We start from the raw sequence: 15979 nt of genomic DNA on the forward strand, positions 1-15979 counted from the left end.
TACATGAGGCTACCCTTGAAGACTATCTGGAAGCTGCAACTGGTGCAGAATGTAGTGGTGTGAGAAATTCTGGCTGTGTGGCACATGCAATAATTTTGCTATGTAAGCTGCGCTGAATGCAAGTTGACTTCTGGGTCCAATTCAAGGTATGGTTATCACCTTTAAAATCCATCATGGCACGGGACAAGGATACCTAAGATACCTGCTTGTCACAATTACATCAACCCATCCTACCTGGTCAAACAGGGAGAGCATGCTATGAATCCTGTCAGTTAAAGAATTTTGACTGGCAAGATCTAGGAAGATGGCCTTTTTTGCTGTTTCCCCTGCCTCCTGGAACATTTTAGCCCAGAGGTATGGAGAGACTCCACTGTTCTGATTTTCTTGGCTGTGCCACTTAGCATGAGGATTTAAGATAGTTATACAACCCTGGGAATGGCTGGAGGCTTGAGGGTTCTCCCTCAGTCTAGACAATCTTTTAGCCTTGTGAATTTTTAAACTTTAATTTTCACCTTTAACTTAGACATTTTAACTTTGGTTTTAATTGTGTTTTTAACTTTGCTGTTTTATCAGGTTGTTTGTAAATCACCAAGAGTTACTTATGTGAAAGGAACAGTGTAGAAATTTGATAGATAAATAAATAACTAGTATGCCTCACTAAAATGAAACTCTGATTCTAGATAAAAGTTTCTCATCAAAAAAGATTTTACAAAAATCAGTACCAAGTATTTAATGTTACCAAAATCTTCTCTTTACCTTATTGCAGCATTTGATATTCTATGTTGAATGAAGAATAACAATGTCATTCTGTACACATTTGGCCAGATTGAATTCCATAAAATTTATTCCTAGCAGTATATAACATGGTGGGATAATAAACTTCTTACTAAGGGATGATTTACATCAGTATGGTGCTTTATGGTTAACATGACTGCAGATACATGGTCATACAAAGATTATTTTGAGCAAATGGTTTTATATGCTGTCGTTTTTTAAAGTTGTTACGATTCCATCTGAGCTTATATATCTCATTATAACTTATCATTATAGTTGTAAACCTGAGTGAATGACAGTATAAAGATATTTATGAGCATGGGCTAATTTGTTTTGATAAGTAATTAACACATGCAAACATTTTTACTCAAATCCAAGACCCATGAATAGACTTGCATACTTCCTACAGAAGCTTCCATGTATTTTGAAAAAGTTATCAAATTGGCAGGGGTGAGAGAATGCTTTATAAAAATGCATTATGAACATCAGATCTGAATCACAGAGCAGTTGGGCATCATAGAAAGAGAGCAAAACAATTCATTTCTAGTTTGAAATAAATTATGAACATTTTTTGGAGAAATACATCTCCAAGCATCTTTGTTTAAATTATATATAAAGAAATAGGCCAGAAACAGATACTATAGTTTGATTCTGACTTGTTTGACTTAACCGTACTTTCAATTAACTACAAATTCTGCAGATTTAGATATAACAGGAAGTTATAAGTGGAGGCAGATGTTTCTTTCCTTCTCCCCCGAGATGCTGTAGAAGCATACAGGAAATGCAAGTCTGAGGTTTCTTTACACAGTGAGAAATCTTGAATCAGATACACTACTTTTCACAGATCTAAGTAATAAAAAGTGCTGAAAATTAAAATGAAGACGTACAAAACTGGAAAGTGTGAAAGATGTAGAAATGTAATCAAGGAATATCCACTTAAATACATACATTCACAAGCAACTGAAAAAAAATATTTTAGTAGAACCAATAGATACCAGTCAGATAGTCTGCTTAAATTGCCATTATGCTTATGTCCAGCATTTATTAAAGTTTCAATTCAAAATAAAATTTATCATAAAAATGTTATATTTTTGTACCTTTGTAAATTTTCATAAATGTGCATTTCAAAAACGCAAAAGAGGTTAGCAATATTTTGATAATCTGATTTAAGATTATCTATTACTTCCAATTTAAGGGGAGTTTGGGAAAGGAATTGCAACTTACAATTTAAAAAGAACTATGAACTATTATTAATAAAGAAAAAACATGAAACAAAAAGGCATAACAACATATTACACTGCTGAAACTAACTTTAGAACTAGAAGAAACCCACTTGAGAAGTTAAAACCTAAAGCTCTTAAACAACAAACAAACAAAATCTTATAATGCATCTCTAAAGAATTGTTTCTATCATGTACATATATACCTTGAAAAAACATAACAGTAGTCTAGTTTATGTAAACATTTAATTTACAAAAAAAGGGCAAGCTCTCTGCAAAATCTTACTGATTTGCAATTTTTTAAAACTGACAAATAAACATTTCAGAAAATTAAATATATCTGAGCATATTTTCTTCTGATATTTCCATTGAAAGACTGAATAGACATTTGCCACACACTCATGCTCTCTCGCTTGCATATACATACACCAAACATATATTTAATAAAAACCAAAAAATATGAATTAAGAATCCTTAACCATTTTCAATAGTTCAGTTTAAAACTCTTTTATTAATGCCATAACATGAGTTAAGAGGCACCGGACATACTGGGTATCCAACCCATCTGGTATGCCCGTTCCAAGGTCCGCTTGCAATCTTGTAGCACTGTACTGAAGGTGATATGTGGGTGTTGCTGTACCAATTGATCCACAGTAACTTCACTCACCTACATATAAAAGAAATATTTATATATATTATTTATTACTAATACCATGTGTTGTCTTTTCATTTCACTCTAAACAAGAACAAGAGAATGGCTATCTTTCAAATACAGAATTATTTGCATTTAAAATTATCAGAAAATCTTTTGGAGCAATAACCTTCAAAGCATTACTAATTTGCCTAAAATGAAATAAAAGTAAAGCAAGTCTAACATCCCAAGCAAATAAGTTCCATGGGTAGATATGGTGAGATGCTGGGAGTGGGCTGGTCAGCGAAATGGGTCCAGAGCCTTAGAAAGAACATGAGCCTAATAGGTTCATAAGAATGAAGTTACACATATTGGACCACAAGAACCAGAATCTTGAATTACGCTCACACCTGAAGTCGATGGATTTGGAAGAAGATTGATGTAGTATTATCATATTAAAAGACAATTTGTCCACTACATCTTAGATGTGTTGGGGTTTCTTAACACTCTTTAATTGCATCTTCAGGTAAAACTCATTGCAATAACACTTTGATCCACAGTAATCATAACTAACGTCGCCAGAAAGGGACACAACAACATGAAAATGGTAATATAGCAGCCACTTGGGCTTCCAGCAGTAATACTGGGTAGAAAAATGTATTTAAACTCTGAATCTTATCCTTCACAGTAATTGTAATATTGTCTAGACAGGCTATATTGTTACAACATTCAAGAAAAAGGTAACTATGAATCTGAATCATATATTTTTAACTTTCAATGAAAACCCGTATCTTCATGGGAAGGGATTTTGCCCCTCTCCCACATTTCTCATTGCGAAAGAATTAAAGTCTTCCCTCTGTAATAATCGCAATCGTCACAATCAATAATTAAAATGTACAGCTTAGAAGGTCAGAAATATCTGTGCTAGACCTTAACCAGAGATATTACCTTTATTCCTCGATCATACAAAGCAATCAATAAGGCCTAATTAAACTTAACATCTCTACAACTGCGATGCTGTGAAGGGATTAATTTGTCAATTATTTTTAAGCTGATTGTAGTTCATATCACAGAGCCAGACAGCTTCCATCATTTTTTAGATTAAAAAAACAAGATTAACCTAAGAACATGACTTCTAGGTAACTTTCCTTAGAATTTTTTATTGAATTTTAAAGTACATCAATATTTAATTTAAATACTCTTAACGGTGCTCCTCTGTTACAATTATTCACTTTGTACTTCTTTATTGAGTCCAATGTTAAACTAAAATAAATTTACACATCTAAGGCATTTTCCATTCTTACCACAAATATATATTTCATTGTCTTAAAATCCTTGGGCGAGGGCATGTTAAAGGACAACAACAGATGCTCTTCAAATATCTCTTTACTATTGTTATTTCCTTCCCTTTCGTCATCGTCCTCCCCCAGTCCCACTGCCCTGAGCAAACAGCAAACTGAAGTGATTGTGCTAGGCAGTGCAGAGAATGAACAGTGATTGCATTTTATGACAGGGATAAATGACGGGTTTAATCTACAGTTCTTCTGCTTTGATAATAGAAACATTCAATCTTCATTGGGAGATTTGTCAACTGAAGAGCAACTTGGATTGAAAATTGGTTTAACTTCTATTTCAAGTACACTGAGACCCTGCACGCTCTAAACACTTTTGTAAACAACTACATTATAGAAACACTGAATGTGTCTAAAAAACAGGAAGCTCCTTTTAATCAATCAGAATGAAATCTGTACTGGTACAAGCTCAATGGCAGCTCAGACATATCAATAAATCACATTTTAAAACTGACCAGAAATGTTACTGCAATATGTGGATGATCACATATGGCCTTTATTAGCCTTTGCCAATGTTGGCATCTTCCAGATGTTGAGACTGCAACTCCCAAACTTCTATGAAAACATGATACTTTTGTACACTGAGCAGTATTTTAACAAGTATATTACCTAGAAATATATGTGTGTGGGCCTGATCATACCTAATAGCTGAAAAGGCAGAAGAGATGTTAATTAGATAGGCCTACATACTATATAGTTATCCTGAGTAAGTATCACAACATTGTGTGTACCTACAGGTTGATAGGAAATATGCTATGATCTCCTGGTTTGCAAAGTAGTCTCTAAATTAGAGATCTAAACTTGCATAGAACAGTATGAGAATATTTCAGATAAAATTGGATTAGATTGAATGTGTGGGATGCTGGCCAAAATGCTCCAAAACTTAAGAGAGAGCATTCTCTTATAAAAATAGGAATGAGAAAAAATAGGGGAAAAAATAGCTGCAAATAATCATTTTCAAAATGTTATATACATGAACTATTATCTACACTGAACAATGCATTTCACATGAACCCAAACACTTGTTTTGAATGTTTTGTTGAAATATGAAATTAAAGAGTTTTGACAATGGGGTGTAACTGAGGGAAAAATCCAAATATACCAACAGCTGAAAAGAGGGAGGCGACACACTAGAAAGTGGATAGGCCAGTGGGATGTGCTCTGCTTTGTTTATTTTTGACACTTTAGTAGGGAAGAGGGACATGGACTAGCACATCAATAATTTGAATTGGTAAGGGCAAGGGAGAAAAGGAAGGTCCTGGTGGCCAGAAGAGTAAGCTGGTGATGGGATATGCCATGCTGGGAATTATTGAAGGGATTACAAAGGTGATATATATCAACTTTGCCCTACTTGCTGAATAAAATTATCTAGCATCCCTTACGATTTTATTGCAGGCTTTCTTTTTTCAGAACAATCATATAAGAGTTCAGCAGAACTGGAATGTGTAAGTATAAGTATAATCTTTATTGTCATTGTACTTAAATACAACGAAATTAGTGATAATTTGTTCTGAGTTCTAAAGAAAAAAGGTCCCCTCAAGTTGGAAAGAACATGGTCAGAACAACAAAGAATGGTTAAATTAAAAGAGGCAGAGAGAATGAAGAGTGCTTGTGATGAAAATAAAAATGTTGGCAGAATGGTAATTGGTCTGTTGCAAGGAATGTTTCTCAAAAGAAACAAAAAATGGGTATATACAAGCACATTGTTCTGTGTACTTTGTATGTCAGGAGATAAATAAAAGCTGAATGCAGTGGGAATAGGCTACTTGGAAAATGTGTGTCTAATAAAGCAGAAAGAAATATGAACGGGTGTTGAATGAATGTGGATTGAATGCAAAAGTGAATGACAAGTATAAAAGAAGTACATTAAGATGATTTGGTAATGTAGGATGAGTAAATTAGAAAATGAAGGAAAATATATTAAGGAAGAGGGGAAAGGTAAGACTGAAAAAATCATAGTTCAATGGTGAAATCCTCAAAAATCAATGAAATTTGTAAACAATAAAAGAATGTATATAAAGTGATGCATATAAGTGATGGAATCAAGGATGGTTTGTAAGGATAGAAAGGTTTAAGTATAGTGAATAATTTTGGTGAACTAGATCTAGTTGTATTTCCTTTTTTAGACTCATATCTAGCATTTTCTGTGCTTTACATAAAACTGACTGCCCCACTCCTTCTTAGAATAAGGTAATGCATATGTATTTCCATCCCCAGCTACCACCACAATATGAAGCAATTGTAATAGTGCAGAGGATGAATGTGGGTTGTCTTATTGGATGTTCTTTCATAGCAAAAGGCCAGACCAGACCAAATCAAATACTAGTTGCAACAAGCAGTTGTAACACATTAAATAAAACTTTATTTGGAGAATTTAATATTGGAAATTCTTGTTATATTTGTCTAGAATCTCCTACTGTATATCCAATATCAGAGAGCAAATGTATCAATTAGCATGTCATGTGTATGGTTCATAACTGCGAGCTTTAAGATCTGGCTCTATCCCATCCTCCAACCTGATGGATAATAATGAATATCATCTTATTTTCTTGGAACTAATACAGAAATCTGCATTTATGGGACTTGTGGCAACAGACAGCAATGGCTACATAAAGTCACAAACAAATTATCATGTATATCAGATAAAAGCACTGGGGGTAATTATGGAAATTCTACAATTCACAGACAAAACCAAACCAGATTCTTATTCCAGAACCTGATTGCAATATCTAATATTACAATATACAATAATAATACAATAGTAGAGTTGGAAGGGACCTTGGAGGCCTTCTAGTCCAACCCCCTGCCTAGGCAGGAAACCCTATACTGTTTCAGACAAATAGCTATCCAACATCTTCTTAAAGACTTCCAGTGTTGGGGCATTCACAACTTCTGGAGGCAAGCTGTTCCACTGATTAATTGTTCTAACTGTCAGGAAATTTCTCCTCAGTTCTAAGTTGCTTCTCTCCTTGATTAGTTTCCACCCATTGCTTCTTGTTCTACCCTCAGGTGCCTTGGAGAATAGTTTGACTCCCTCTTCTTTGTGGCAACCCCTGAAATATTGGAACACTGCTATCATGTCTCCCCTAGTCCTTCTTTCTCATAAGCTAAACATACCCAGTTCCTGCAACCGTTCTTCATATGTTTTAGTCTCCAGTCCCCTAATCATCTTTGTTGCTCTTCTCTGCACTCTTTCTAGAGTCTCCACATCTTTTTTACATCGTGGCGACCAGAACTGAATGCAGTATTCCAAGTGTGGCCTTACCAAGGCATTATAAAGTGGTATTAAAGTGGTATCAATTTTGTTTTATGATTTTATACAGCATTATATTGTTTTTGCTACTTTTATTTTTGGAGTTGGCTTCTCCCGGAGTCTGGTATGGAGATGGTCAGCTATACAAATTTGACAAACAAACAAATAATCCTGGTGAACTATTTATACGCTTAAAATATCAAATTCACTATATCCACTATTCAGATTTCTACTTTTTAGAAATCTTTCATATGTCCATCTCCTTTCTTTTCAATGCTTTTAACAAGTTTATGTGTACCATATCCTGAGTATTATTTTCTCAATTATTTTTAAGTATATTTTTCACCTAATAGTTGAATGAATAACATTCTCAGGTGGCCTAATTATAATTCCTGCCTGTAGCTACAACATAATAAAAGGTTTGTGAAATCATTCTGTGTGAAGTGCTAGGCACTTGATCTATTCAGCTGAGATGTTCCACAGAGTTTCAGTGATTACCTCAGTGCTGAGGGCTTAGGGGTAGTTGAATAATACAGTCACAGAAAAACATCTGCATCCTGGATTTTCTAAATGTTAAAGCAGACAATGTGCTTCAGTCTGAATTATGGATTAAAAACAACAAAAATGGACTAAGTGACGGCACCTTACAAGACTAGCATCTACCTGAATACTGATGTATTACTTTTGTCAAAGTGAATTTACTCAGACCCATTTCTTATATATTATTCTTGTGAAGTAGTTTGTAATTTTCATGTTCTGCCATAAACACCACTGAAGTCTGTATGCAAAATAATAAACGAAGGGGTGGTTTCTCTTACAGCTTAACTCATTCCCAAGTGGCTAGTTCAATCACCTGATCCATATGGTACCCTGTTGTTTGAAAGGAGTATCTAGTATAGCCCCGATATTACAAAATTGAGTAAGGGTGAAATGTTAAACTAGAAATACTGTACTAGTATTAAACTAATAAATTGGAAAAAGTTACTAACAGAACATTCCTAATACAACCTGTACATGTAACTAACTGCCCACTAGAATAAAATTATATAAATGCAATTCTAAATTTATATGTAGTACACATGAAAGAGACTTCAAGTAGATTATGTCATAAAACTATTTTGGGGAGAATATTGGAATCTTTTGCTACATATTGCTTATAGTCATTGTGTTGATGTGTTTTTCTTCCATACCTGCTAACATCACATAAAGGGAAGTGTCAATCTGGTATAACAACATTATTCAATATTTTGAAAAAGGTTAAGAAGTGAAAAATTGAACCCAGGTGTACTCTCATCCAAGTGCATGGTTGAACATCTTTTTGTCACAATGGCATTTAATAACCTTTCCTACTTACAATACAATACAATACAATACCAGAGTTGGAAGGGACCTTGGAGGTCTTCTAGTCCAACCCCCTGCCTAGGCAGGAAACCCTATACCGTTTCAGACAAATGGCTATCCAACATCTTCTTAAAGACTTCCAGTGTTGGGGCATTCACAACTTCTGGAGGCAAGCCGTTCCATTGATTAATTGTTCTAACTGTCAGGAAGTTTCTCCTCAGTTCTAAGTTGCTTCTCTCCTTGATTAGTTTCCACCCATTGCTTCTTGTTCTACCCTCAGGTGCCTTGGAAAATAGTTTGACTCCCTCTTCTTTGTGGCAACCCCTGAAATATTGGAACACTGCTATCATGTCTCCCCTAGTCCTTCTTTCTATTAAACTAGACATACCCAGTTCCTGCAACCGTTCTTCATAAGTTTTAGCCTCCAGTCCCCTAATCATCTTTGTTGCTCTTCTCTGCACTCTTTCTAGAGTCTCCACATCTTTTCTACATCGTGGTGACCAAAACTGAATGCAGTATTCCAAGTGTGGCATTATAAAGTGGTATTAACACTTCACGTGATCTTGATTCTATCCATCTGTTTATGCAGCCTAGAACTGTGTTGGCTTTTTTGGCAGCTGCTGCACACTGCTGGCTCATATTTAAATGGTTGTCCACTAGGACTCCAAGATCCCTTTCACAATTACTACTGTTGAGCAAGGTACCATCTATACTGTACCTTCGTTTTTGTTGCCTAAATGTAGAACCTTACTCTTTTCACCATTGAATTTCATTTTGTTAGATAGTGCCCAATGTTCAAGTTTGTCAAGATCCTTCTGTATCTTTAGCCCATCTTCTGGAGTGTTGGCTATTCCTGCCAGCTTGGTGTCATCTGCAAATTTGATGAGTTCCCCATTTATTCCCTCATCCAAATCATTGATAAAGATGTTGAAGAGTACTGGGGCCAAAACAGAGCCTTGGGGTACTCCACTGCATACCTCCCTCCATGTAGCTGCAGTTCCATTGAGGACTACATGTTGAGTGCGGTTGGTTAGCCAGTTACGAATCCATCTGGTGGTGATGCTGTCCAACCCATATTCTTCTACTTGCCAAATATTATTGTAATTATGGTCTAAAAGCATTAGTTGGAAAAATAAATACATTCTGCATGAAATATGAAAAGTTAAGGAAGAAAGTTCTCTATTTTCTAACTATGAAAGAGGAATGAAGCTCTTAAGCTGCCAACATTGAATCTAAAACATTTTAAATTCAGGATGCAACTTCTGAATTTTGTTCTTTTTATGGCTATTATTCAGCTTTCCCTTGAACACAGAGGTTTAACAAGCAAGTTAAATGACCCCCAATGGTGTCTCTTATGCCACACTTTACAGCATTCTCATCAAGATAGCCAATATATATTTACCCATTAATCAAGAACAGTTTTCCCTACTTGCTCTGTAACACTCTCACAGATTCTTATTCTTGTTAGCTAAGTTGTCTCCCTTCACAGCATGCAGTTCTTTTTGTAGCAAGTCGGGAAAACATAAGCAAGCAATTAAAAGAATACAGACAATACTGTATATAGATTTATACATGGTTTAAGTGATGGCATAGTAAAATCTGTTTAGAACACCAAGGTCACTGAAATTTTAGTACTTCAAGGGAAGACATAGACTTTTTTTGAAAAAGCTTATTCTATTGCCCAATAAAGTTTAATCATACCCATAAAAATATGTAAAATTGATCAGATAATTGAAGACCTAACTTAAAGCCAAGGAATTAAGCAGATATTTTTATCACTATTCCTCAAATAAGACTCTCAGATGGCAGTCTTCATTTAGCAACTGACTTGCATAGTGACCATTTGCAGTGCAGTGATAAAAAATATTTTTTTGAAACCAATCTTCGCATTTAAGATCTTTGCAGGTCCATAAAGCAAAGGAACACAGATATAAGAGCCTAAGCACAGTCATTTTTTTCATTTAATGACAGATTTCCTTAATAACCAAGTTGCTGGTTTCAATTGTGGCTGCTGAATCAAGGACTACCTGTACTTTGCTTGTCTTTGTCACTGCGTTAATTGTTTGCTAGCCGAACTGAATAATTACTGCCCCTCACAAAATATTCAGGTATAAAGTACTATGCTCTGTAAACAAATCATAGTAACACAATAGTGGTTTCATTAGCTTAGAAATTTTTTTAAAGGTTCATCCCTACAATGTGTTTTTAAAAGGAAAAAAAAAAAGTAAAGCGGAGAACTATTTTAATGCGTTTTTGAATAAGCAAGAAACAGTCCATAATGCATTGAAAATATATAATGGTTAAATTGCAATTATGTCATCTTAAGTAAATATATTACGCTTGTTTTTAAAACGATGACTTACGAACAAGAAATGTGAGGAAAAATTATGATTTTTACAAAGTCATATATTTTAGTCTCTTTTTGGGATGGGATATTTTAAGATTTCTATTTTAAAGCTAGACAGATTATTAAATTAATGAATTCAATATAATAATCAGTCAGAAATTAGAAAATTCAGAAAGTGAAAACTATATAAAACTATGTTAGCATCATAAGATCAGTATTAAACAATCAGATAGGATCAAAAGATCACATACAGAACTTGCATTTACTGTCTTGCTTGAATAGATTTAAGATTGTTGCTTGTAAAACACATGGGGATGTTGTTTTTTTATACAATGTTTCTTACCTTATCACATCTCATCAGTCCCAAGTATCGGAGTGATTTACTGGTCTGAGCAATCTGGGTGGCTCCCTGATCTGTGATTTCTTTGCACCATCCCACATCAACTGTCTCTATTGTCATACTGTATTTTCCAATGGCTATCAGGGCTATAAAACATAAGAAAAACCAGAACCAGAAATGTAACATAAATTAGACAAGCATTTATTTTATAAGTACATGCAGAAATATTATTATATCAAACATTATAAATATTTGCTCTTGAACTTCCTGTTTGTTGTACTTTGATTGGTATATGTTATTTATAAACAAAGAACTTCACACAGTTCCTTTTCTCCTTAAATCCATACTGTAAAATACCCTTGCCTTGCTGTATAATATGTAGTGGTTACATTTAGTTAAACTTCTGTTTTAAATATATGGTCTTAATTTTCTCATTATTCTCCAAGTTTTAGTTTCCAGTCTGGTATCTTTCGTAAAGTTCTTCTTTTCCAATGTGATGCTAAGTTCATCCTCGCAGCCGTGAATATATGTTTTAGTAAATAATATTTTTTTGGGTATGTTAAAATGCTTTCGAGTTATCCCTAGAAAGAAGAATTGTGGCTTCATTTCTAATATGATTTCTAATATTTTCTTAATAGGACTATCTATGTATTTCTTTCTGATACTTTTTTCATGTCCACTACTATGTTCTTTCTATCTCATGGCATTTCCACCACTTATTATATGATTTCACTGTCTTGTCAATTATTTACATAGTTATAACTTAGAATAAAGGTGGAAGGTAGAATCCATAAAAGTGTTTTAGGGATTGTGTCCGTTCCCAACATGCATTGGAATGTTACACATAAGTATGCAAGAAGTGGAGCTTGCCTCCTCATATGTTATCTATATCATTTCTATGAACTTCTGACTTGTCATTGACAACCTTGGTTAATGGATTGGATTAGGACAAGATCCACACTCAGACACAGAAATTCTAGCCATTGTCTCTCAGACCAACTAATTTCACAGGATTGAAGGAGAAACTACATATAAACAGTCTTAAGCTAGATGAGCAAAGTTTCTCAACCTCTTTAGCTTTGATGAACTCTTCAAATAATTATTAAGTTTCATAAGGTTTCTGAAACAGAGAAAGGAGATTCCAGAAATTGTATGGCCTCTGAAGCTAATTCTTGGAATATTAATCTATTTAAACATTGATTTTTAGTAGTGATGGATTACTCGGGAAATATAATTATTGAAAAAAATTGAATGCTTTACATTTTTTTCACTATTTGGACACTATTCTTAATTGTACACATTTTTGTACACATTTAATTGTACACATTTTTATTTAGTCTTTTTATTTATTTGCCAGTATTCTAGGTATTTTTTTATCATGTTTGTAATATCTTTGACAAAAATGATTTGAGAAGATTTTATCTGCCACCAAATCACCTATCTCCTTTTATTTACTATCTGTTTATACATGCTCCCTAGTCCAGTTCTTATATATTTTACTAGTCGATTGTTAATATATATATATATATATATATATTTTACTAATAACTCTATTGGAAATTACAAAATGCAAGTAAAACTAATATAAACTATAAAAAATAAAGAACAGGAAAAAAGAGAAGAATGGGAACTTTCCTTTCCTATCCAGCAAGCATAAACTTATCGCCACCTCTTAAAGTGTAAAAAACCATTCTTGATCTCTAATATCAAACAAATCTTTAAAACGTCCTCAATTCTAATTAGCAAAAATTCATTAAAGTTTACCAGAAATAACAATATATATTATAAATTTATAATACCACTTAAAATCCTATCAATTTTTTTCAAATACAATCAGTAAAAATCCAGTACAACTTACAAAGGGAGCAATATAATTATATTAGTCTTAATTGAATCTCTTCAACAAATTCCTCAAATCTCATAATTCAAGTACAATCTATAAAAATCCAATAGAACTTATTAAAAATATCAGCATTAATTTAGTGAAATAAATTTAAGATGTGACAAGTAACTTCTTTTCTACGTAACTGTTATTTATAAAATATCTTAAAATATATTCTTCCAGAGCTAGCAAAAAACAAAAACTATTGCAAATTACCAGAAATGTCTGTCTGTCTATCTAGTCTAGATATTCTTTGAAGAAGATGAAAAAAAACCTTGATTTTTTAAAAAAACCTCTGTGTGTCTTATGTGTAGTTATTCTTTTTAAGTCAATAATGTGCAGAAAATCTCAAGGAAAGGCTACAAATCCGTTTAATATTATAACCTGAAGTAGCTGAAAAGAAAAAGGACTGGTTTGAAGCATCAACAGCAAGTTTGCTTTTTTAAGGGCTTCAGCATGTGTCTTCTATGTTAATAGATATTTTGATTTCACCAGCACGCTAGATAGCAAATTTCTCAACCAGTAAGGCAATTAGTTAATTTCCATAAATAAATTAGCCTGGAAATATTAAAAATATAAATGCTTAATTTATATAAATATATACGGTCATAAAGGAGAAGTATATTAAAACAACATAATCATGTCCATACATTATATTGCACTTTTTTTTATCCACTTGACAAAGCAAAAATGAAACAGCATAATTTGGGAGATAATCTACTGGTCCCAGAATCCCTTACAGAGGTTCTTAATTGTTAGAACTTTTAGGGTCGTCCCCCCCCCCCAGCTAGTTAACTCAGAAGTTAACTGAGTCCATGATATCTGAAACATACAAATAAACATTTACACCATAATTTCTTCTGTCGACTCATCAAATTGCTTTCAGATAATGACAGCTGCAACTCATATCCCAAGATAAGATGTCGCTGGCCAGCTGCACCTTAATTGCAACTACTGCAGAATAATAAAGCTGGTAACATTAATTAGCATTCCTCTATATAAAGAATGGGATGAAATGTCTTAAACATAGTTGAATGTAATCATCCCGGGAACTCTTTAAACAGTAATTAAAGTGATGGAAATGCAAATAAAAATGTACAGTCCTAAGGGTTTGAAAAAGACTACTTTCTCCTCAAGTAGTTTTCAGAACTCTTCACATTTAGCAGCATAATTTACCTTTCAAAATATTCACCAACAAGAAGCATACCAGGGGAAAATGCACAGATGCATTTCTATGTAGGCCTTTTTCTTTAAATGAAATACAATAAAACTGTTCTTTGCATATTTTATATAGTAGTCTCACGAAAGGCTGGGATATAGCCAACATTATGCGAACAGAGACTGACATGTGCCACAGGACTTTCCTCCTGCCTGAATTATTAGTCACATGCCCCAAATGCATCAATTTATTATATTGATGATAGGAATTATACTGAACTTTGTAAGCTGTTCTGGAAGCCTTTTTACCTAGAGTGGAATTATTTGAAATAAACCAGGCTAGACAAGCAGGCATTGTTTCTCTATCTGTTACAATTTACTCAGTTAAAAATAAACAATTACAGCATGTAATTCAAATATGTACATTATGATCTACTGCAACTAGTTGCTGCATTTGTACACAGAGAGAATGAGACAAACAACCATATGTTAGGGAATGTGAAGAGCAATTTCCCAAACAATGATCGATTTTTAACTATTAACAGTTGCAAAAATACACATCAGGAAGATGGTTTTGCAAATTATAAAGAAACTGTTGGGAATTTAAATTTTTCTGTTGCTCTTACGAACTCTGAACTTTCCTATAAATTGTGTGTGATAAAATCATAATTCTATGTAATTTGATCCGTTTCAAGTGGGAGAACAAGCGATCGAGCAGCTTCCGGATGGGTGGGGGTGAGTGAGCGAACTGGTTCTAAATGGCTCGCTAGAGGGGGCCACCTCCAGCACTCCTCTGCCGTCCCCTTGCCTCTTAGTGCCCCCCTGCCACCCCCCTTGCCTCTTAGCATCCCCCTAAGCCATCCCACTCCCCCAAAGGGCGGTACCACCCACTTTGGGAACCACTGGGTTATCTTCTGTCTATCTGCCCAGAAACCGAATTGTAAAAGCTTTGGCTCTTCTTCTGTTCTACTGGGTGGTCTGGATGACTTTGCCAGAGAGTCTGTCTTTCTTCAGGATTCCCCCTCAAGTGCCAGACTGGAGTCAACTGGAGCCACTGGGGGTCCGGATAGAGTAAGACCCCCTTGGCTGAGAGAAACCTTATCCTGGGGAATTATCCAGGGTCCGGTCACGGATAGGCTGACAAGGTTGGTGTACCAGGGTCACCTGGGCCAATGGGGAGAGACTAAAAGAATTTCTGCCCCCTCTGCCAAGATCTTCCTGATCACCCTGGGGATGAGAAGGAGTGGCAGGAAAGCAACGGCAGTAGAAGGCATTGACACGCTCTGCTCCTGGTGTCTAGAACTTGGATAAAAAGTTGGGAAGATGGGTGTTCTCCGGCCAGGCAAATAGGTTGACTGTGGGTTGGCCAAACCGTGCCGACAGTTGCTGGAATAGATCTGGGGTGCAGGCACCATTTTGAGGATCAATGGTGGTCCTGCCCAGCCAATCCCCTTGTACGTTGTCTACTCCAGAGATGTGCTCTGCTCTCATGGATTGGATGTATTGCTACACCCAGAGTCCCAGAGCCTCTGCCTTCTCCATGGGGGACTTGCACCGAGTGCTCCCTTGACAATTGACATGATGTGGTTTGGTTACCACATTGTCCATCAATAGGAGAACATGGCAGTCATGTATTTCCAAGTGGAAGTGGCGAAAGGCCAGCCGCGCTGCTTTCAGCTCC

General features: G+C 34.9%; 1 protein-coding gene across 1 annotated transcript in view; it reads right to left on the minus strand.

The window, feature by feature from the left end:
• Positions 1 to 1578: 1578 nt before the first annotated feature.
• Positions 1579 to 15979, minus strand: part of FBXL17 (F-box and leucine rich repeat protein 17) — a 138576-nt gene continuing 124175 nt past the window's right edge. The window contains exons 8-9 of the mRNA XM_081942302.1: positions 11262 to 11404; positions 1579 to 2661 (exon numbers count right to left, since the gene is read on the minus strand). Coding sequence (XP_081798428.1) covers positions 2524 to 2661; positions 11262 to 11404 — 281 coding nt within the window. The 3' untranslated portion in view covers positions 1579 to 2523. The remainder of the gene's footprint in view (positions 2662 to 11261; positions 11405 to 15979) is intronic.

The sequence above is a fragment of the Natrix helvetica genome, assembly GCF_964273705.1.
Source record: "Natrix helvetica genome assembly, chromosome: 2".
Taxonomy (NCBI): domain Eukaryota; kingdom Metazoa; phylum Chordata; class Lepidosauria; order Squamata; family Natricidae; genus Natrix; species Natrix helvetica.